Source organism: Schistocerca nitens, chromosome 1, assembly GCF_023898315.1.
Source record: "Schistocerca nitens isolate TAMUIC-IGC-003100 chromosome 1, iqSchNite1.1, whole genome shotgun sequence".
Taxonomy (NCBI): domain Eukaryota; kingdom Metazoa; phylum Arthropoda; class Insecta; order Orthoptera; family Acrididae; genus Schistocerca; species Schistocerca nitens.
This window is the reverse complement of record NC_064614.1, coordinates 252,735,537-252,760,599: the sequence shown is the minus strand read 5'-3', so window position 1 is coordinate 252,760,599 and position 25,063 is coordinate 252,735,537. Positions and strand designations below refer to the sequence as shown.

The 25,063-nt window shown below is 39.6% G+C and overlaps 1 protein-coding gene across 1 annotated transcript in view; it reads left to right on the top strand.

Annotated features, from left to right (window-relative positions):
- LOC126247407 (parathyroid hormone/parathyroid hormone-related peptide receptor-like) overlaps positions 1 to 25,063 on the top strand; it is a 335,703-nt gene that overhangs the window by 185,614 nt on the left and 125,026 nt on the right. The window contains exon 8 of the mRNA XM_049948476.1: positions 15,791 to 15,953. Coding sequence (XP_049804433.1) covers positions 15,791 to 15,953 — 163 coding nt within the window. The remainder of the gene's footprint in view (positions 1 to 15,790; positions 15,954 to 25,063) is intronic.

Here is a 25,063-nt window from a genome sequence, read left to right as displayed (position 1 = left end):
TGTGAAGCCATTCCGCCAGACACGTTGTCAAAGGTTTGGGGTAATTTCATTCAGAGACTACGCCATATTATTGCTACGCATGGTGGGTATGTGGAAAATATCGTACTATAGAGTTTCCCAGACCGCAGCGCCATCTGTTGTTGAAAATTGTAACTACTGTAATTTCGAAAGTTTGTCTGCCTGAAAATGTACTGTTGTCCCAAGCATATTGCAACAATCGGTGTATTTCTATCGCTGCTCGTTTAGTTTTTATTGCCGTTTCAAATATACCGGTCATTTTTGAAACACCCTGTATGTTTGCGACTATTACAGCACCATCTATCACAAAGCGAAAAAAGTGGTCCAACTAAAACATTCACATTTCTTTACGTACTACACGAATATGTAATAAAAACTGGGGATTCCTATTTTAAAAAACGCAGTTGATATCCGTTTGACCTATGGTAGTGCCATCTAGTGGGCCAACCATAGCGCCATCTGGTTTCCCCCTTCAAGCTAGACAAGTTTCATTCTTTGTTGTTTTTTTGTTTTACACTTATTTTGTGATATATTTGGCCTGGTCACGACCAATGGAGCACCCTGTTCAATCAGTTTTTTTATGTAAAACTTTTGAGTAACATTTTATTCATTCTTTTCTTAATATTTGGGAACAAATTTTTATGTTTAAAGATATTCATCTATAGTATAACACCAATTTTGCAATAAATATTTATGGACAACTGTTTTAAATGTTGACATGTCTTTTATTGTTTTAATGTTATTAGGTGGCTTATTGTATTGTCTGTATCCTGTTTGGAGTAATACATTCTGTTTTAGTGTTGTGTATGCATGTGGAACATGTATATCCTGCTTTCTCCTTGTGTTATACAGGTGGATACTCTCGTTAGTTGATATAAGATTGTTGCTATTTTCTAAGATTTTCCAAATAAATATTATTACTTGTAAGATATATAAACATGGTAGTGGAAGGATGTGAAGTTTCTTAAATAAGGGGTTGCATGAGATTCTTGAGGCAGCATTTTCTATGGCTCTTACAATTCTCTTTTGGCACATAAAATAAGTTTTGCTGGCAGATGCATTTCCCCAAAACATTACGCCATATTGGAGTTCCTGGGCAAAGTATACACTTCTTAGTGTCTCTTTTGATGTGCAACCAGAAAGAATTTTGATAGTATACCAAATGATATTCAATTTATTTATAATGTATTTTGCATGTTGGATCCATATTCCGAGAAATTTTGTAGAGCTCTTAGTTTTCAAGGATTCTGGTAAACAACTCTATGTCTCATGTTAGTGGACATTTATTTTGCACTTTGTGTAAGTTCATTGTGACTTTTTTCTGTGTTTATTACTTAACTGTTTCCAGAAAACCAGTCTGTAATGTGGGTGGTACACTTTTTAATTGCTATCAGTTAATCTTCTCTGGTCCTTTCTTTTATTATCAGATTTGTGTCATCTGCGAGGTTTATGTAATTATGGTATGGACTGGTCGATTCCAAGTCATTCACAAAGAGTAGAAACAGAAAGAAACAGAATTGGACATAGAATAAAGCCTTGTGGTACACTGTACTTAATGCTCTGCTTTTCTGAGTGGTAGGACTTTCTCTTGCTCCCTTCTTGGATAGCTACCTCAACCACTTGGTTTCTATTTTGGAGATATGATTTTATCCATTCACAAGCTGGGCAGATAATATCTACAGATTCAATTTTCTTAAAAAAGGTGTGATTTATGACATCAAATGGTTTAGAGAGGTCTAGAAATATGGATGAGATATGCTCTTTGCTGCCTATTGAATGTAAGGTTTCATTTAGGAATGCAAAAATAGCAGTCTCAGTAGATTTAAATTTTCAGAATCCTTTTTATGTATTTGAGAAGTAATTATTTTTTCTATGAAATTGATCAATCTTTTATAATAGATTTTTCAATTATTTTGGAAAAACCAGATAGTATAGAAATAGGCCTATAATTTGATACTTCTGTTTTTATCCCTTTCTTGAGCAGAGGTTCTACTCTTTCTCTCTTCAATTTTTCTGGAAACGCCCCTTCTGATAGAGAACAGTTACAGATGTCGACAAGTGGCCTGGGCATGAGGGAAGCACATTTCTTCAAGATGTAGTCAGGGTTATTGTCACTAGCAACAGAGAATTTGGGCTTCAGTTCTTTGATTGTAGCAAGCATTTCCTTATCATTGGTAGGATATAGTAAAATAGATTTATTATTTAAAGTACAAATGGACTGATTTCTGGGAGTACATTTGGATTCGATTTATAAGATATTCAGCTATCTGTGTAAAGTACGAATTAAATTTATTTGCAATTTTTGTAGGTTCAGTTATCACAGCTGACTTTTCCATTACGCAGTTAATATTAAGGAAATCTGCCTGTTCTGCTGCACTTTCCTCCCTTACAATATTCCATGTGGCTTTCATTGTATTGGAGGAATTTTTCATGCATGTGTCATTTGCCATTATTTTTGCTTGTTTGACAACATCTTTGAAGAACTTTTTATAGGTTTTGTAATAAGTATCAAATTCTGGTGACGTGAGCTGTTTGGAAATCTGTGTAGTAATCTTTTTTTGTTTGAGGATACCAGAATCCCAGATGTGATCCATTTATTTTTTGTTTTCCTTGTGTATATTTTCCTCTGTGTTGGAGGGAAGCACAATTCAAAATAGTAGGAAAAATTACTGATGAAGTTTTTATATTTTTCATCTGTGTGTTTTCAGTTATAAATCTCTTTCCAGTTTTCTTTGTTCAGGTAATGGAGAAAGTGATTTATATTTTCATTACTGTAGTTTCTACTGGTGGTAGTTAGGTAGTGTTTAAACTGCAGTTCAGTTTCTGTACTCAGAGTTATTCAACTGTGTGATCGCCAAAGCACATGTTTAGTGTTTCTATTGTAAGTTCATTTCTATATTTACAAATATCTGGTCAATGGTGGTGGACAAGGTCTTCTTGATATGAGTTGTTGTTTTTACAGTAGATTTCATGTTAAAAGTTTTCAAGGGATTCAGAAATTCATTATTTTCTTTTATGTTCTTTGCAAAGTCAATATTAAAATCACAATGTAAAATAACTTTTGTTTCTTTGTGTTAGCCTATTAAGTGAATATTCCGAAAGTTTTAGGAAGATACTTATGTCACCAGTTGCAGCTCTGTATAAACAAATAATGGCTAGTTTAGTGTTGACAATCCCAACTCCTGATAGCTCTACAGCTTTTTCGTTCATTATTTCAACAACAAATTTTATATTTATGAAGTTTGTATTATTTCTTACAAATTTACAATTTCCACCAAATTTAAGAATTTTTTTACAGAAATAACAACCTTGCACAAAGTTATGGAGGGACACTACATAACTTGTCCTCATCAAGCCAAAGTTTTGTGAAACATGATAATGAGGTAGTTTTTAATTTGTTTTCTAAGAAGATTTGGATTTCAATTATTTTACTAGCTAGTGATAGCACATGTTGATGAAAAAGAATCATATTCATACTTCTGTACTCTACCTGTGAGTTTAGAAATAAGATATTACGGTGAATTATCTGTGAGTTGGCAGACTGATTTTTCACAGTTTTATTTTTTTCCTGGCTTGAAACCATAAAAAATTGTCATTGAATGGAACAGATGTATTTTGCCTATGGCTTCGACGTAAGGTGTTTTGCATTGCTGCTTCAGTTGTTGTTGGTTCTGCTGCTACTACTAGTAGTGTTGTTGTTGCTGCTGCTGCTACTGCTTCTGATGATCATGTTGCTTCTTCACTTATTTCTGGTGTTTTCTCTTCCACAACTACTGTGCTGTTCTGTGAGCTGCTTGCATTTGGGGTTTTCACTTGCATTAGCAAAAGCTCACATTGTCTTGGAGGATTGCAGCTTTGCTGACAGCAGATTTTCCATTTGAGTCTCCAGATAATATGCACTTCTTGTCCATGAGAGGTATGACTCTTGTATCATCACATTGCACATTTGAGATTTTATTTACTACATCTAAAATTTTTGTTACTACAAAGGTTTTTTCAAGTTTATTTAGGTGAAAACTGTGTTGTGTGGAATCTTTTCCCAAAATTGCTTATGTTCACAAATGTTATATTTTAAACCACCTGCAAATATTTGCATCTCTGTATCTGCACTTTCGATATCTTAGTTTACACAGGATGATTCTCTGAAAAAACAATAAAGTTTGTTTCTCTCACCTCATATGATTTTCTTTTTAATGAGATTAAAATATGCTTTTTTTCATTCCTTGTAACATCATTTGATCCTGCCAGGAAGTCCTTTTCACTCAGCGAAGAAATTTTGTTCCTGAGTCATTGATGTAGGAGCACTGAATTTTGCTCCTGGGTTTATTGTACAATTAAAATCCTGACTGCTTGTGCGCTGAAATTCAGTGGCTATATTTTGGCCTTGGCTGACTGCATGCAATTTTACATGTACGTGCTGTTCAGAGCATACCAATTTTCTCCCTACCTTTGCTGTGCACGCTGTCTTGTTTGGCACTATTTGTTTTGTCTTTTTTGCCAGCATAAGTCAATAGTGTGTCGGGTGAACAGCTTATTGGTGGCAAATGTTTTTGGGAGCACTTTTGCATATGACATATGCATTTAATATTGGTATGCATTTTAGTTACAAAGGCAAATGCTTATATAAATGAATGACATTCGACACATTTTTGCTTCAATAGTGAAAACAGAGTTTGCAGGTTTTGTGTGATGTGGAAGTTAACTGCCACAATTTTTTCAGAATTTATGATGGACCTATTGGTCCTGAACCAGTACCTTGAGGTATGCATAACTGATATTGCAGCCTCCTGCAGATTTTCCTCATTCTGTGATTTAATTAGAATACTAGTGTCATCTGCAAATAGTACAGTACATCCATCATGTATTTTACTTGCTGAGTCATTTATTTACAGCTGTAAAAACAAGAAATTTTTTGTGTTTCACTATCTTTGTGTTTTATTTCTGTAATCTGCTGATGATTACTGAGGTACAACTGGAGCCACCTTTCAGACTGACCGGTAATTCCATAATTACCTAATTTATGAAAGAGAATGCCATGATCAGTAACATCAAAGGCTCTACTTAGATCCATAAATATCCTAGATACATGTTGCTTATCATCCACTGCTTTTAATACTTCATTTGGACTATAGTTAACAATATCACTTTTTGCACCCTTCTCATACAAAGGTGTTACTTTTGCAGTTTTTAGATTATTTGCAACACACCACTCTCAAAAGATGAATTTACTATGTCTGTTAGTGGTTCCACAATAAATGTTGTGCTAAATTTGGTATCTAATCAACAATCACTGAACATTTACTAGGTAATTCTTACAGGATGCTTGACAGTTCCTCAGGTGTTGCTGGATACATGAAAAATGTGTTTGTATGAATTCTTTGATCTGAGTGACTGACTGGCTGTTTGTCAAGGTGTGTATTTATTGACTGCTGTGCTATATTAGAGAAATAATTGTTGAAAGCACCAGCCACATTTTTGAGGTTAGTTAGTTTACTTTATTCACAATCAGCTCTATATTACTGTGATTAACTGGCCTGGTGCCCATTTCTTCCCTTATAACTTGTCAGGTTGCTTTAGTTTTATTCTTGAACTTACACAATATTTTGTCATTTTCTAGTTTTTTTGCTTTTGAAGTAACTCGAGTTAGTATTCTTTTGTATTTTTTTGAAATATCCAATAAAGTCAGGATTACTATTTTGCTTGGAGTACTCATACAATCTCCCTTTCTGAAGGTTGGAACTTAAATAGTGGCAACTGCTTATTCACAACCAATACAAAAGAGTTACATGTTTGCACCTGTTACTTTCCCTCAAAGTAGTCACCAGCATTGTGTGTACAGTGATGGGGAAGGCATAGTATACTGTTAGCAGAGCCAGTTCCGTCGATCATGCGAATGGAGCGGTCTACTGCCTGCTGAATTTCTGGAACAGTTCTGAAGCAAATGTCATGAAGTGGTTCCTTCATCTTCAGAATCAAATCAAAGTCACAAGGACTTAAGTCTGGGGATTCTGGTGGATGGTACAGTACTTCCCAGTCCCATCAACCAAACAGAGCAGCCACAGCTTGCGCTCTATGCGCCCGCGCATTGTCATGCAAAATGATGGGTGGGTTGTGCAGAATGAAGATGCAAAGCTAGTTCTTTTTGCTGATGATACAAGTATAGTAATCACACCCAAGAAGCAATAATCAGCTGAGGAAATTGCAAATAATGTCTCTCAGAAAATTATTAAGTGGTTCTCTGCAAATGGACTCTTACTAAATTTTGAGAAAACACAGTTTATACACTTCTTTAATTTTTTTTAGGTTAGAAGGCCTCGGGAAAGTACGGGGTGGGCTGCAATCTCAATGGGTGCATGGCAAATACAGGACGTGCTTGGATCAAGGAACAGTCAGAATTGTAGTTGTAAATTGTTGTAGTTGTGCTGGGGAAGTCCCTGAGCTACAAGCGCTAATAGAAAGCACAGAAGCTGAAATCGTTATAGGCACAGAAAGCTGGCTAAAGCCTGAAATTAGTTCTGCAGAAGTTTTTACGAAGTCTCAGACGGTGTTCAGGAAAGAATAGGCAGAATTGGTGGTGGAGTCTTTGTGTCTGTCAGTAGTGGTTTATCTTGTAGTGAAGTCGAAGTAGATACTCCGTGCTAATTGGTATGGGTGGAGGTTATACTTAACAGCCAAACTAAGTTAATAATTGGTTCCTTCTACCGACCCCCAGACTCCAATTATATAGTTGCTGAACAGTTCAGAGAAAATTTGAGTCTCTTAACAAATAAATACCCCACTCATGCGGTTGTGGTTGGTGGGGACTTCAACCTTCCCTCGATATGTTGGCAAAAATACTTGTTCAAAACCGGTGGTAGGCAGAAAACATCTTCCGAGATTGTCCTAAATGCTTTCTCCGAAAATTATTTTGAGCAGTTAGTCCACGAACCCACGCGAATTGTAAATAGCAAAAACACATCATGACTGATACAGGGATTAATGATCACAAGGTCATTGTAGCTAGGCTCAATACCGTTTCTTCCAAATCCACCAGAAACAAACCCAAAATAATTTTATTTAAAAAAGTGGATAAAGTGTCACTAGAAGCCTTCCTAAGAGACAATCTCCATTCCTTCCTAACTAACTATGCAAATGTAGACGAGATGTGGCTCAAACTCAAAGATATAGTAGCAACAGCAATTGAGAGATTCATACCTCATAAATTGGTAAGAGATGGAACTGGTCCCCCATGGTACACAAAACAGGTCCGAACGCTGTTGCAGAGGCAACGGAAAAAGCACGCGAAGTTCAGAAGAATGCGAAATCCCGAAGATTGGCTAAAATTTACAGACACGTGAAATTTGGCACAGACTTCAATGCGAGATGCCTTTAATAGGTTCCACAACGAAACATTGTCTCGAAATTTGGTAGAAAATCCGAAGAAATTCTGGTCGTATGTAAAGTACACAAGCGGCAAGATGCAGTCAATACCTTCGCTGCGCAGTGCCAATGGTACTGTTACCGACGACTGTGCCGCTAAAGCGGAGTTATTGAACGCAGTTTTCCGAAATTCCTTTACCAGGGAAGACGAATGGAATATTCCAGAATTTGAAACATGAACAGCTGCTAGCATGAGTTTCTTAGAAGTAGATACCTTAGGGGCTGCGAAGCAACTCAAATCGCTTGATACGGGCAAGTCTTCAGATCCAGATTGTATACCAATTAGGTTCCTTTCAGATTACGCTGGTACAATAACTCCCTACTTAGCAATCATATACAACCGCTCGCTCACCGATAGATCTGTACCTACAGATTGGAAAATTGTGCAGGTCGCACCAGTGATTAAGAAGGGTAGTAGGAGTAATCCATCGAACTACAGACCTATATCATTGACGTCAGTTTCCAGTAGGGTTTTGGAGTATATACTGTATTCAAACATTGTAAATCACCTCAAATGGAACGATCTATTGATACATAATCAGCATGGTTTCACAAAACATCGTTCTTGTGCAACGCAGCTAGCTCTTTATTCGCACGAAGTAATGGCCGCTATCGACAGGGGATCTCAGGTTGATTCCGTATTGCTGCATTTCCGGAAAGCTTTTGACACCGTTCCTCACAAGCGACTTCCAATCAAGCTGCGGGCCTATGGGGTATCATCTCAGTTGTGCGACTGGATTCGTGATTTCCTGTCAGGAAGGTCACAGTTCGTAGTAATAGATGGCAAATCATCGAGTAAAACTGAAGTGATATCAGGTGTTCCCCAGGGAAGCGTCCTGGGACCTATGCTGTTCCTGATCTATATAAATGACCTGGGTGACAATCTGAGCAGTTCTCTTAGGTTGTTCGCAGATGATGCTGTAATTTACTGTCTAGTAAGGTCATCCAAAGACCAGTATCAGTTGCAAAGCTATTTAGAAAAGATTGCTATATGGTGTGGCAGGTGGCAGGTTGCAGTTGATGCTAAATAACGAAAAGTGTGAGATGATCCACATGAGTTCCAAAAGAAATCCGTTGGAATTCAATTACTCGATAAATAGTACAATTCTCAAGGCTGTCAATTCAACTAAGTATCTGGGTGTTAAAATCATGAACAACTTCAGTTGGAAAGACCACATAGATAATATTGCGGGGAAGGCGAGCCAAAGGTTGTGTTTCATTGGCAGGACACTTAGAAGATGCAACGAGTCCACTAAAGAGACAGCTTACACTACACTCGTTCGTCCTCTGTTAGAATATTGCTGCACAGTGTGGGATCCTTACCAGGTGGGATTGATGGAGGACATCAAAAGGGTGCAAAAAAGGGCAGCTCATTTTGTATTATCACGTAATAGGGGAGAGAGTGTGGCAGATATGATACACGAGTTGGGATGGAAGTCATTAAAGCAAAGACGTTTTTCATCACAGCGAGATCTATTTACGAAATTTCAGTCACCAACTTTCTCTTCCGAATGCGAAAATATTTTGTTGAGCCCAACCTACATAGGTAGGAATGATCATCAAAATAAACTAAGAGAAATCAGAGCACGAAGAGAAAGGTTTAGGTGTTCATTTTTCCCACGCGCTGTTCGGGAGTGGAATGGTAGAGAGATAGTATGATTGTGGTTCGATGAACCCTCTGCCAAGCACTTAAATGTAAATTGCAGAGTATTCATGTAGATGTAGATGTAAATGGTATAACACCATTGATAAATATAGACTATGAATGGAAGTCTGTTGCTAAAGCAGAATACTCAAAATTTCTTCGTGTGTGCATTGATGAGAAATTGAATTGGAATGAAAACATCGAGCCCGCATCTCGTGGTCGTGCGGTAGCGTTCTCGCTTCCCACGCCCGGGTTCCCGGGTTTGATTCCCGGCGGGGTCAGGGATTTTCTCTGCCTCGTGATGGCTGGGTGTTGTGTGCTGTCCTTAGGTTAGTTAGGTTTATGTAGTTCTAAGTTCTAGGGGACTTATGACCACAGCAGTTGAGTCCCATAGTGCTCAGAGCCATTTGAACCATTTTTGAAAACATCGATGATCTGCTGAAATGGTTAGGTTCAGCTACTTATGCTATTACGGTTACTGCAAATTTTGCCAATAAACATATCAGTAAATTAGCTTACTATGCCCGTTTTCATTCATTGCTTTCATATGGCTTCATATTTTGTGGCAATTTGATATTAAGAGAGAAAGTATTCATTACACAAAAGTGTGTAATCAGAATAACAGTTGGAGCCCACCCAAGATCACCTTACAGACATTTATTTAAGGAACTTGCAATATTCACAGTACCTTCACAATACATATATTCACTTATGAAATTAGTCATTAATAAGCCATCCCAATTAAAAAATAACAGTGAAGTGCATAGCTACAACACTAGAAGATAGGATGAAATTGACTATTCTGGAATAAATGTCACTTTGGCTCAGAAAGGTGTGAATTATGCTGCCACAAAAATCTTTAGTCATTTGCCAAATAATATTAAAAGTGTAACAGAAGGCCAACCAACATTTAAAAGCAAATTAAAAGAATTTCTGAATGACAACACCTTCTACTCAATAGATAAGTTCTTAGATGTGAAGTAGTAACTGTGTGTGGGGGGGGATTAATGATTTTGCGTAAGTTATGTTAAAGTGACACTTCCACGTCATTATGAAATGTCGTATCCATGACCAATGGAACAAGGATTAATGTATGTGTGTACAAAACTGTAACTCTAAGGTTTCTGTCCACATCGAGGTCTCATGATAAATCTTTAGATGTTTCCAGAATAATCATAATTAACAACTGACTACACCAATAATGTTGCAGCAAAATACAGTTATGTCTCACATCTCACCTTTTAGGATACAACAAAACAGATTCTATGGGTACATGTACAGTAGTTTTCTAAACATGGCCAGAATTCATTAATTTCTATACACTGAAACAGATCCAGATACATTTAATGTGTAAACAGCGAGCAAGTTACTTCAGGACCAATGTCAAAACTTCTTCAAAATAGCAATTTTCCCCCAAATGTAATCTTTTTTCCTTTAATTGTCAAATATCCTCAATCCTCCCCAATAGTAGTTCATCAACACAACATAGTCATCTTCAACTGGAAGAGATATTTCATTATTTAAGCTTTCCTAGCTTCAGATAGTGCAAAATATGTAAAAACAAAAAAAAAAATCTTGTTTTATGGTACAAGATTTTCAATCAAAGTGTAAATAATTTCATCTCTTCTCAACAAAAGAAAGTCACAATAAATTTCCTCATTAACCAGACAGTAGAAATATTGTGAGATTGCACTTAACACTAGACGTCTTAACTTCTAGCTCAAAAGACACTTAACCTATTGAGACAGTCAAAGAGCATGTGTAAAGGTAGACAGATGAGCAGAAGAAAATCTGCAATATGAGAAGATGAAAATCAGAAGTAATACTGCAGCTCATCCTCATCATCACTGACTTCTGCATCTGTTTCTACTAATGAAAATCTCTATGCATACGACAATTTTTTCACATATATACACAAAATTTTGGTGCAATGTTGTCTTCATACAAACTTCATTTTCTGTTTAGCACATTTGTTTGAAACTTTGCAAGTAATCACATTACCAGCAACTCTGATTTTGTATGTCTTACCCTATAATGAACTTTACAACAGTCTTAAACATTTACAATAATAATAATAATAATAATAACTTCCAATGTCAGCTAAATTAGGCAGAAGTTTGTCATGACTAGACTGAGGTAACATCATGAAACTGTTCTCACTTATGTTACAAGCATTTTCAATGTAATAGTCTGATAACTCCTAGCACTTATTTAAATATACCTTCTGTCAAGTTAGCTTCTTAAATTTTTCTAAACTTTACGATTTTGAGCTTAAAATAAATCTGCATTTGTTATAATTGCCTTCATTGAAAATAGACCACACACACACACACACACACACACACACACACACACACACACACACACACAAATGCAACTCACACATATGACTGTAGTTTCAGGCAACTAAAACCACACTGCACATTGTTTTCACTGTCGTTATTAATAATGCTCCTAACTGTTGCCTCACTAAGTCCTCTTTCAGTGCCTCAATTTTAAGTTAGAGATGTTTTCATTATAAACTTCAAGTTAGTTTTCAGTTCTGCTAAGTCTGTTTCTATTTCCCTCCATTAGCAACCTAAATTATTCACTGACGGAAGCATTGCCCTCTTTAATTTGCAACAAAAGCATTCTGAACATTTCAGTTGTATCTAATTTCTTTGATCCTTCTGAATGTTCTAAAGACTGATCCAGCATTAACCCCCATGACCCACTGTCTTCTAAATTTTTCTCTTTGTTTTCATCATGTTGAAAAAGTTACATTTTATTTTCTGCAATCATAAAACTAATTAGAAATACACTACACCACTTATAATAACATACTTTTCTCATCAAGGTCCAGTCCAGATCCCTGACTGTTTTCAACAATGTGGCCCAGTTGCTCCTCAGTTTTCCACAAGCTTCATCTCAGCTGCACTGTTCTTTTTGGTCATCATCCAAACTTTTATATAGTGTGAAATTTATTCATAACATTCACTGAAAAACAGAATATTTCTTAGTATTTCAGTCTACAACTCAATGATCGCGTTTGATGCATCCAAATACAAACAATCTTTCCACAATGGTTTACTGATGATAATCATAAAAAAAATTGATAGTTTCAATGGTCCCAGGGTTAAAATTCATTTATCAAAACTTTTCAGAAGTTGGTGTGGTTTTTAATTTATAAATGACTGAACACTTTTCTTTTATGTTTGATGATTTATTTTGCTGTTTTTTCTCCAGTTCAAACATAATATTTGTCACACTTTTCATAACATACACTACTGGCCATTAAAATCATTACACCAAGAAGAAATGCAGATGATAAACGGGTATTCATTGGACAAATATATTATACTAGAATAACGGCCTTAATATGCCTGGGCATTGTGTTAAACAGAGCTTGGATGGGGTGTACAGGTAAAGCTGCCCATGCAGCTGCAACACGCTACCACAGTTCATCAAGAGTAGTGACTGGTGTATTGTGACGAGCCAGTTGCTCGGTCACCATTGTCCAAACGTTTTCAATTGGTGATATATCTGGAGAATGTACTGGCCAGGGCAGCAGTCGAACATTTTCTGCATCCAGAAAGGCCCGTACAGGACCTGCAACATGCAATCATGCATTATCCTGCTGAAATGTAGGGTTTCGCAGGGATCAAATAAAGGGTAGAGCCACGAGTCACATCTGAAATGTAACGTCCACTGTTCAAAGTGCCGTCAGTGTGAACAAGAGGCGTCTGAGACATGGAACCAAATGCACCCCATTCAAATCATGCCGGGTCATACACCAGTATGGCGATGAAGAGTACAGAACCTGGATTCATCCGAAAAAATGACGTTTTGACATTCGTGCACCCAGGTTCATCATTGAGTACACCATTGCAGGTGCTCCTGTCTGTGATGCAGCATCAAGGGTAACCGCGGCCATGGTCTCCGAGCTGATAGTCCATGCAGCTGCAAACATCATCAAACTGTTCATGCAGATGGTTGTTGTCTTGCAAACATCCCCATCTGTTGACTCAGGGATTGAGACTTGGCTGCATGATCCATTACAGTCATGTGGATAAGATGCCTTTCATCTCGACTGCTAGTGATATGAGGTTGTTGGGATCCAGCACGGCATTCCATATTACCCTCCTGAACCCATCGATTCCATATTCTGCTAACAGTCATTGGATCTCTACCAACGTGAGCAGCAATGTCACGATACGATAAACTGCAATTGCGAAAGGCTACAATCTGACCTTTATCAAAGTCGGAAACATGATAGTACGCATTTCTCCTCCTTACAGGAGGCATCACAACAATGTTTCACCAGGCAACGCTGGTCAACTGTTGATTGTGTGTGAGAAATCGGTGGGAAACTTTCATCATGTCAGCACGTTGTAGGTGTCGCCACCGGCGCCAACCTTGTGTGAATGCTCTGAAAAGCTAATCATTTGCATGTCACAGCATCTTCTTCCTGTTGGTTAAATTTCGCATCTGTAGCATATCATCTTCATGGTGTAGCAATTTTAATGGCCAGTAGTGTAGTTCTTCAAATTAGATTCATATCTTTGATATATGACATAAAGCATGGAACAATGAACAAGTACTTCAGAACAAGGCAAAAAAAATATCATGAATGAAGTTTTATAAAGCAATGTCTATCCTCACATTGCTCTACAGAGTGAGTCATGGGTCATGTACAAACAAGAAGACAGTAAGATCCAGGCAGCTGAAATCAGATTTCTTAGGGCTGTCGAAGGTTTTACCAGAGCAGACAGATTAAGAAACAGTGACATTAGGAAGGAATTAAAGATATTTAATTTAGGAAGCAAAATTGAAGGCAACAGAAAAAAAATGTAGTGAACAAGTTAACATAATAAATTGCAGCAGACTAGCTTAAATAAGTCAGAAACTATAATCCAGTAGAGACCAAAAGAATCTGGGATGGCCGAGGAAGAGGTGGGCACTACAATGGAGGAAGGCATAATACTTTAAGTGGAGAAGAAGAAGGAAAAGAAGAAGACTATTTTTCATCCTTCCTATTATTGCCAGCGGAATATTCCAAGTCACTGCCAATGTGACAGATGTTCTAACACCACCTTTTCATATTCCAGTAATCTTGACATTAAAAGACTTTGCAATTAATACTGATGAAAACTCATATATGAGCATGCAACTGTATATTTACTACAGCAAGAAACGAGCATGGAAAATTGGGGCTGGGATAATGACAATATTATGAAAAGGAGGGATTGCTACACATGTTATAGAGGGGGTTTTGAGTCACAGACAGATACAACAAAAAAACTGCTGTACATTCAACCTTTTGGCCAAAAGGCCTTCTTCCATTCTTCCAAAGTAGAAAAAACACACACACACACACACACACACACACACACACACACACACACACACACACACACTCACGACCACTATCTCTGGTCACTGAGGCTGCAGCCACACAGAGTGGTCATTTGTGTATGAGTTGTCCTTGTGCAAAATTGTGTATGTTCTCTACTGCAGAGGAAGGCCTTTTGGTCAAAAGCTCACTCTTTTTAAGAACCTTCAACATCACAGCGCGTCAGTAATCGTTGGTTAATATATTAAAAAACTAGAAACCTGCCTCGATTGCGAAAAAAGCACCTAGTGTTAACCTAGGTTTCGGCGTAGATAACTACACCTTCTTCAGAACAATAAAACCCACAAGTGCCTAAGAAGACCTTTGTCAATGACTAAATGAACACCATAGCTATACATTTATAAACGAAAAAAAGGAAAACACAAACAGTTCATATGTACAAAGTCAAAACCACTACTTAACATACACCATTAAGTTAAGTAGTGGTTTTGACTTTGTACATATGTACTGTTTGTGTTTTCCTTTTTTTCGTTTATAAATGTATAGCTGTGGTGTTCTTTTAATCATTGGCAAAGGTCTTCTTAGGCACGTGTGGGTTTTATTGTTCTGAAGAAGGTGTAGTTATCTACGCCGAAACCTGCTTCTTTTGCAATCGAGGTGGGTGTCTAGTTTTTTAATAAACTCACTATTTTTGTTGTTCCTGTTTTTAACTTAATGTCGTCTCTATTTGGTAAGTAGTAATCTATTAATCCTTTCATAATATTATAGAAAAAAAGATTAACTATGAACTCAGAGTCAAACAACCTTGTAGGTAATAGCCCAGTAACTTGTTCAATGTCTCAAATTTAAAAACACCATTTGTAGAAGCTGCTATTGCAGTTTATAATTGCACTAAAAGATGTTTTTGTGCCAGTTGTATGGTTATGTGTATTCAAAAACCATAACTGTTAATAGTTACATATGTCTTACATAAATTGCGCATTTAGAAAAATTCATTCAAAAAACTCAAAAAATTGTAGGGAGATGAAATGACTGACCAGCACTTACCTTCAGTACTGTGGATAGACACATTTAAAATTCTTCTGTTTGAAGAGCCAGTTATTCTGTCTCCTTGTAATTTTATAAAGTGCATATATTCTGATGGTCTCTTATGCAGGGACAAAGTTAACCAGCTCAAATGTGCAAATATATAAAGAAAATGTATTTTTCTTTTTAAAGTTCACCATACTCCATGTAGACATCATAGAAATTTAAAATTAGGAGGTCTTTATTTACACTAAAAACTGAGATGTTGAAATTTTGTTCCATCAGATACTAAGACTCTTTCTGTTATAGTTTATACTTAATATATTTAACATCTTCCTTGTCTCTTCCAGAGAATTGTATGGGAGTGCAAATTAGTAATCAGTATTTGGCACTATTTCCTCCTAGCTAATTATAGTTGGATATTGATGGAAGCCCTCTACCTACATAATCTTGTTTTCAATGCTCTTTTTTCGGACAGAAGCAGTGTGATACTCTACATCATTTTAGGTTGGGGTACGTATGTTCTTATTATAACTTACTACAAATATAACTGTCGCAATATGCCAACAGTGCTCTCAGGATGTTCTCATGGCTCATTTGTAGAAGTACTGTGGGTATTATATATGCACATAACTGTAGTAATGGTGGTTTCAAGTTTTGGAAATATTACTAATAACTTGGCAAGCAAATCAGAAGTTACAATGAATATATGCTAAATAAATATATAAATTGGTGACAGATAAAGAAAATGTAATAATTGATTCCCCACTGGCTGGAAGGCTAAAAGTGACATATTTCAGTATCATAATTTTAGAGGTCTGGTTTTACTAGTTAAATTATTTGTATGTTCCATGGGTTATAATTATCTCTTGCTTTCATGTGGAGCAATTCACTTGTTTACAGTTATAATACATATTTTAAGAAAAACACACAAAGTTTTCTTCACCAGCTGATAAACATTTGTCATTAGTGATCATTTGCTTACTATTCCCAGTGCTCCCCCCCCCCCCCCCCCTCCCGCTCTACCCACTTCCAGCAGAAGCCCAATGTGTGTGTGTGTGTGTGTGTGTGTGTGTGTGTGTGTGTGTGTGTGTGTGTGTGCAAGGTCTGTTCAAAAAATTCTGTACCTTTGTCCACAAAATTTTTCTATGCTTACCTATTACTTATTGACCATGGTCTCCTTCGAAATACTCTCCTTCACAATTGATACACCACTCCCAGTGCCATTTCCAGAAGCAGTCTTGGTAAGCCTCTTTCTGGATTTTGCAAATATTTGTTCTTTCAATGGGGTTTTCTACTTTGGAAATAAAAAAAAGTCTGCATGGGCCAGGTCTGGAGAGTACAGAGGATGAGGCAGCACAGTGATTTTGTTTTTTCTGCAATAGTCAAACACCAAAAGGAATGAATGTGCAGGTGAGTTATCATGATGCAGGAGCCGTGAATTGTCTCACCATATTTCAGGCTGTTTCCTTTTCACATTTTCTCACAGGCAACACAACGCGTCCAGATAGTATCTTCGATTAACAGTTTATCCCTGTGGCATGAATTATTGGTGAACTAATCCTTAAAAGTAAAAAAAAATTGCCAGCATGGCTATGACATTTGACCTAACCTGATGAGCTTTTTTGGTCTTGGAGAACCTTTCCCAGCCCATTGTGAAGATTAAACACCAGCCTTAACATTATTACCATAGATCCACATCTCATCAGTTATGATTCTATTAAGGGATATCTCAGTCTCATTTGTGGGATCCAAACCCTCTTCACAAACTATGAGGCAAAGGTTTTTCTGGTCTTGACTCATGAGTCATGGGATGAACTAGGCAGCAACACAATGCATTCCAAGATGCTGTGTCAGAATTTCATGACATGATCCAACTGAGATGTTACATTCTTCTGGAATCTCATGGACAATCAGTCTTTGATTGGCGTGTACAGCTTCATTGATGTCCCTGACATGAGCATTTTTGGTAGATGTTGAAGGGTGTCCTGAATGAGTGTTGTCTTTAACTTCTGCCTGGCCATTTTTAAACCTTGTAAACCATTTGCAAGATCAAGTATGGCTTAAGCACTCATCACTGTAGGCTTCCTACATCATTTGGTGTGTCTCCGAAAAGGTTTTCTTGAGTTTCATGTAAAATTTAATGCAGCCGTGTTGCTCCTCTAACTCTGTCATCTTGAAATTTGCAAACTGTGTGACACAATGTTCTACCCAGTACAGCACTGAACAATAACTAACAGACATACAACAATCAAACTTCAGTAGTTACATATTAAAGACGGGCATGTGCAGGGATGCCAACTATATTTCACTCCAATGCACCAGAACAGAAATTATAAACATTCCGAAATTTTTTGAACAAACTTCATATATAAAAGCAAGAGAAAATGATACAGATAAATAAGCCACTTGTGGTGGAGCAGGAGGGAACTGCAGGAAAAATGAAAAGAAATAAGTAAATGGAAAATTTAAAGATCGTTCATCCACACTCAGAAGCAATGAAGAAGAAGAAGAGCAGTGAGAAAGAAAGAAAATGTAAATGATCAAATGTCTGACAAAAAAAGAACAAAAGGAAAATAGAAAAAAGTTTTTTTGACCAACCATGAAAAGAAGAAGATGTAACAGTAGGAAGAACAGAAAATAAAAGAAAACATTCGAAAGACTAACCAAAGAAAATGATTGCAGAGAAAACTGATTTACCTAAAACAATAAATTACAATATGAGACTATTTTTGTTCATTACATCACCTTATAGTCCCGTAGCAATTCAACAAACATCCTCTAGAAGTCTTCTGGTATATTGCATCGGTGTCCCTTTTGCAGTAAGTCTACCCTGGTATCAGTGTATTTAATGTAGTAATAAATCAACTTTTTAGCAAATTTCGAAGAGATCAGTGGAATAATGTGTGGTCATTATGATTAGCTATGATCACACCACCACAATATATTCCTGAAATTGACTGTCTCCAGCCATTAGACACCACAGAGATAATTAATCTTCAGTAAGAAAATATATATCCACAAAGAAGATAATAATCTGCTTACGGTGTATGCTTAATTGTGGTTGCAATAAGTACTAGTAAGACTGTGTGGATATGTATAAAAAATTTCTGAAACTGGGTTTAATACTTCTGAAGCTACAATTTAATTTTCAAACCAATCAAGGTTCAATTAATTTGAGCATTAATAATGAAACAAGTGTATTGATGAAGTAGTTTCAATTGCTTCAAATTCTAAGTCCAGATCACTAAAGAAGAATTTTAAATCTCAAACTGCACAGCTAGAAATAATTCAGAGTTAATAAAGAACAGTCTACACTGCTGCAAATTCCAGTTCTACAAACAGTAATTCTATCAGGCTTCAACATTCACTCGGAAATGTATGAAGTACAGAAGTTACAATTCTCAAAAATGGATAACTTTTTTAACTCTACAACCAAGACTCATGCTACTCTGTTAAGACATGCAGCTCTGTTGCCATCCAGACTGACACAGACCTATTCTCACATCATAGTAACAGTGATCTGTGTTGTCTGCTTCCATGATATATCTTGGCACAGTAACCTCTCCCTACATCACTAAGAAATTTCTTTGACAACATTTAAACTGTGAAGGCTACATGCTGATCAAAATTTCAGATCCAAAATTCTAGTAGCTGCTTAATTAAGAGTTCTTGCCTACCATGTTTTTTTGTGAAATGAAAGAAAATTATTTAAAATTAATAGTAAGCAAGCATACAGTATGATATGGTGATAAACATCATTATAAATAATTAGACAAGTAATCTATGGAAAATAAAACTAACTGAAAGACCTCACAGTGTACATTCCTCACTGAGCCCATTCCTCACACTGTTTCCTGTAATTATTATAAATAGCTGCATCTAGTTTTCTGTCAAGAACATAGAATCTATAAATGTAAGGAGGTATTATTATTACTATGTACTTATCATTCCAAATTCTTTTGCATGTCTTAGTTGTCTGTTCTTGATTATTTGTAAAAAACTTAATATTGTTTATAAGCAATTTACTGATTCTGGTGACTAATTAAGTTAGCACATCACATATATCACTACACCATTTGACAGAACTCAAGAAATATTATCTTAACACCATGCTAGTCACTGGCAGACATTAATTTTGTACTATTTGATTTGATTTGATTTGATTTGTGTAGTAGCACGATTCACATTTTCTGTTGCACTTCACATAGTGTAGATCGGGAGCTGTCTGCTAGGCATGCCCGATGTGAACTGACTGGGCATGGCCCATGCTGCCTGAGTTGTTGTTCCACTGGCAGAGGGCGTGGCAGAATTCTCGCGTGCCCTCTGGTGGACGGGACTTTACTTGCAGCAACTACTGTCCGTGACGCGCCGTGCCGATGTGCGCCTCCCGCGATCTTTCTGGTGGCTACAGCACTCCTCCTTCGGGGGGTGAAGCCACTGTGATCCACTGTGTCGGAAGTTGGAGCGTCGTGCAGTAGCGATGACCTCCACGTCCATTGAAAGGCTGGAATTGGGGGGATCTGCCAACCCTCGAGCCGGAACCTTCGAATACGGTTGGAAGTGACCCACACGAAGAGGCCTCCGTCATCCCACCACCGGAGCCTGGGACAGAACGGGCGTCAAATTCCTGATCCCCGTCCACCTCAGGAGGGGCAAGACCCAGTGGCGGGGATGATGGGGAAGGGACGACCACAGGTGAACCAGCGTCCTGAGAAACTGGACCTGCATGGTGGGGCATCTCTAACGATGACGATGCCAGTGCTGGAGCTACTGGAGGCTGCCAAGGCTGAGAACCATCGCAGTGTGGCGGGGTCACAGGTGGGAGAGGTGGTAGTGTCCCCTGAGAAAACAACAAGGGTGCCGGCAATGGGGAAGCCAGCGCCCAAGAGGTCAGAGGGTGGGTGCCCAAATGTGGATGTAGCTGATTTTGGTGATGACGTACCTCCCGGTCCCCCGCCTGCAGGGTATAGAGCCGGCGGCCATTGTGGTGCAGGACCACCACCGATATCCGATGTGGATTGTGACCAAACTCACATGCCCAGACCGACATACCTGATGGAAAGCCGGGTACCCCGTTTTGCGAAGACTGGCAAGGACCAGACTGGAGGAGGTGCAGCAGTGTCCTAGGTTGGCGCCCGTGGAGGAGCTCTGCGGGGCTGCGTTCTCCCATCGGTGTGGTCCGGTATGCCGTCAGGAAAAACGTCAATGCCGCCTCTGCAGGAAATTCGTGCACATACTTTTTCATCTGTGTCTTAAATGTGCACACCATGCGCTCAGCTTCCACATTCGATTGTGGATGAAAGGGGGGAGAGCAAACATGCCGAATACCGAAGCGCCTACAAAAATCCAGGAAGGTCTGCAAAATAAACTGAGGTCCGTTGTCCCAGGGTGACTGGCAGACCTTCCACAGAAAAAATTTTTGCTAGTGCCTGAATTGCAACTTCTGAAGTGGTGGAGGAGCAGCGAACCACATATGGGAATCGGGAATAAGCATCATTGACGATGAGCCAAAAGCCTTTGAGAAACGGGCCCGCAAAATCTATGTGAACATGTTCCCATGCCTGGGTTGCAGGTGGCCATGAAGAGAACGCTGACCTGAGAGACGCCTGTTGGCTCTCACACTGGGAACAGGCGGCCACCAAGTGCTCAATTTCTCTGTCAATACCGGGCCAGTACACATGTCTGCGAGCCCAGGTTTTAGTACGGGAAACACCCCAGTGCCCCTCATGTAATAACGTGAGGACCTCCCTTCGCAAACTTGCAGGAACAACCATGCGAGGAGCTGTAGGCTGTAGCTGTATCATCGGTAGCCAGAAGGAGAACTCCTTCCAAGACTGAGAGGTGGTATCGTAGAACAAAATAACTACGAAGAGGGTCGGAGGCCCGGCCTGGAGGTTGGGATGACCACCCCTGCTGAAAGAGGCGAACTACTTGCTGGAGAACTGGGTCAGCTGCCGTTTCCCTGGCGACTCTAGAACTAGTGATCTGGAAGCCATCAACTGCTTGGCGGGACGCCACATCCAAATGAAAACACATAATCTCCTCCTGATCGAACTTAGGATCCGGGCCCACTGGAAGACGGGAAATAGCGTCGGCGTTGGCATGCAGTCCGGTAAGGTGAAAATGAATGTCATAATGGTACTTAGAGAGGAATGAGCCCAGCACTGCAGTCTGTGAGCCACCCTATCTGGAATCTGAGAGGTGGGGCCAAATAACGATATTAATGGCTTATGGTCAGTGATTAACTGAAACTTCGTGCCATACAAGAAAGGGTGAAACTCGGTAACATCGTAAACAATGGCCAAAGCCTCTTTTTCCACCTGGGAGTAATGGGCCTACATGGGACTAAGAGTTTTAGACACAAACGCCAGTGGCTGCTCGGAGTCATCCACGTTGCGATGGGCCAGGACCTCCCCCACCCCATACTGTGAAGCATCTGTAGCCAGGACCAACAGCTTATTGGGGTCAAAACCAGCCAAACAAGGCACTGACATGAGGAGGCCCTTCAACAAGGTGAACGCTCGCTCGCATGCAGGCGACCAATCAAAAGGAACACGCTTGCGCAGAAGGCAATACAGGGGGTGGGCTATGGTGGAAGCCCTGGGAATGAACCAGTGGTAATAAGCAATCTTGCCTAAAAAAGCTTGTAACTCCTTCAGCGAAGTGGACCACGGAAGGTTGACGATACCTTGGACCAAACTTCCTAGCGGCTGGAAGCCGTGCCGAGAGATGGTGTAGCCCACATACTCAATGGACGGTTGGAGGAAGTTCGACTTACACTGGTTGCAACGCAGGCCCACGGACCTGAATTTCAGAAAGAGGGTTCGAAGGTTGTGCAAGTGTTCCTCCATGTTGCGGCCTGTGACAATTATGTTGTCCAGGTAATTAATACAATGAGGGATTGTCGACGTGACGTGCTCAAGATAACGCTGAAATATCTCCGGGGCACTGGCTATTCCGTAGGCCAACCGCTGGTATTGGTAAAGGCCAAACAGGGTGTTGACGACCGCCAGCCGTTTGGAGTCCTCATCAAGTGGTATCTGATAAGCCTCCGAAAGATCGATTTTTGAAAAATATTGCCCTCCCGCCACGGCGGAGAAAAATTCATCAGAACGAGGCAAGGGATAGGTGTCCACCACCAATTGGGAATTAATGGTGGCCTTGAAATCGCCACAAAGACGTAATTTTCCTGAAGGTTTCCTGACAATAACGAGGGGCAAAGCCCACTCACTAGAAGAAATGGGAAGAACGACCCCGAGGGCTGTCAGCCGATCTAGCTCTGCTTTTACCTGAGGGCAGAGAGCCAAGGGGATCTGCCTCGTGCATAGAGAACATGGGCAAGCCAATGCCTTCAATGTTAAGTGAGCTTCAAAGTCTGAAACACATCCCAGGCCCTCCTCAAAGATATCCTTATAGTCAGAGATCAAAGATTCCAATAATTGATAGGGAACATCTTTGGAGACCAACTGTATGGTGTCTGTGATAGAAAAACCGAAAGCTTGAAAGGCATCCAATCCAAAAAGGTTAGCGGAGCTCGCATCACTGACAACAATAAAAGTAAGAGGCCAAGTGACTGATTTGTAAGTAACGTCGGTAGTGAATTGACCCAGTAGGGGAATGAACTGTTTACCATAACCACGTAGACGCCGGTAAACTGGGGCAACACAAGGTTGAAGTAAGTTTGTGCATTTAATAAGGAAACTGCCGCGCCCGTATCTACTTGCAGTTGTAATCGGCGCGACCGAACCAACACCTCGATAAAGAGTTTGTGTGCCGATGTGTCGGGAGCCTGCCCTGATGAAACTTCCTGAATGTCAACGTCCATGTCCTCTGTACCTGCTTCCTTCGATTCTTTTGAGGCTGAGAAGCAAACTTTAGCAATGTGTCGTTTTTATTACATTTGCGACAAACAGCCCAATGCTGGGGGCACTCTGACCGATCATAATGTATATAGCACGATGCACAGTATGGTAACAGGGGCCAGTGGCTGGTACTCTATTTACGCGCCATGTGGCAGCAGCCGTAACGGCCGGATTGTACCCCTCGTACGTCGTCCACCCCAGACGCAGTGGACGCGGCTGCGCCGCCCTGAACCGCCGCGACGTCGCACCACGCTTCCAACTGTTGACCTGCGGCGTGAGAGACTTCATACAATTGAGCAATGGACAGGACTTCCTCAAGGGAAGGGTCTTCTAACTACAGGGCCCATTGCTGGACCTCCCTATCAGGGGCCGAATGAACAATGACATCGCGCACCATAACGTGGGTATATGACTCTCGCGACTGCTCCGTAACAAAATGACACTTGCAACTAAGACCGTGCAGGGTAGCGGCCCACGCCCAGTAAGACTGATGGGGCTGCTTCTTGCATTGATAGGACTTGACCCTAGCCAACACAACATGCGTGCGGCGGTGATAATATGAAGACAGCAATGAACACAATGCGTCAAAAGACAAGGATGAGGGTTCCTGCAACGGCGCTAGCTGCCGCAAAACTTGATACAGTGAGGGAGATATCCAAGACAAGAATAGAGCATGACATACCTCTGCATTGGCAACATGAAATGCCTGGAAATGCTGCCGAAGGCGACATTCATATGCATCCCAATCCTCCGCCGTCTCGTCATTCGGGGGAAAGGGAGGAGGGAATGGCGCTGGAGCAGACTGCGTGGAGAGCAATGCCGGAAGCACTTGTTTCATGGTTGCCATGAGCTCCGTCTGCTGCTCAAACAAAACCTGCACTAAATCCTCCATGCCGTGGATAAGCTGCGAAACCGGAACAATGACGCAACATGCGAAAGAACAATCCCATCCTCGTCGCCATTTGTGTAGTTACACGATTCACGTTTTCCATCACACTTCACATAGTGTAGACCAGGAACTGTCTGCTAGGCATGCCCGATGTGAACTGACTGGGCACGGCCCATGCTGCCTGAGTTGTTGTTGTTCCGCCGGCAGAGGGCACAGGCAAATTCTTGCTTGCCCTCTGGTGGACGGGACTTTACTTGCGGCAACTAATGTCCGTGACGCGCCGTGCCGATGTGCGCCTCCCGCGATCTTTCTGGTGGCTACTTCAATTAGATTTTTTATTGGTCCAGTTTTATCATACAGCAAAAATTGTACAATCGATATTGGACAGATGAAAGAAAAGTTACAATAATACATAGTATTAGCAAAATAGTAGGCAAATTAAAAATAGGTACCTATTACAATTAATTTTGTTACGTATTCAGAAATTCTCTGACAGAATAGAAACAGTGCTTTATTAGAAATGCCTTTAGTTTAGCTTTAAATATTGGATGAGTATCATTTTTTATTTCCTCTGGTATCTTATTGTGTAGTATTACACCAATGTTAATTATGCTCCTGTGATAGGTGGTTGTTCTGTGATATTTGATGTATATTTGATTCCCCTCTGGTACTGTAGTTGTGTACATTTTTGTTCTGTAGCAGTGTGCCTGTTTTCAGGAGGTAGTCCCTAGTGAAAATGATAGTTTCATAAATGATTAAACTTGGAGCATTTAGAACACCAAGCTCAGTAAAATGGGATTTACAGGACTCCATATTTTTCAGGCCACAAATTATTCTTAGAGCTCTTTTTTGCATTCTAAAAACCTTTA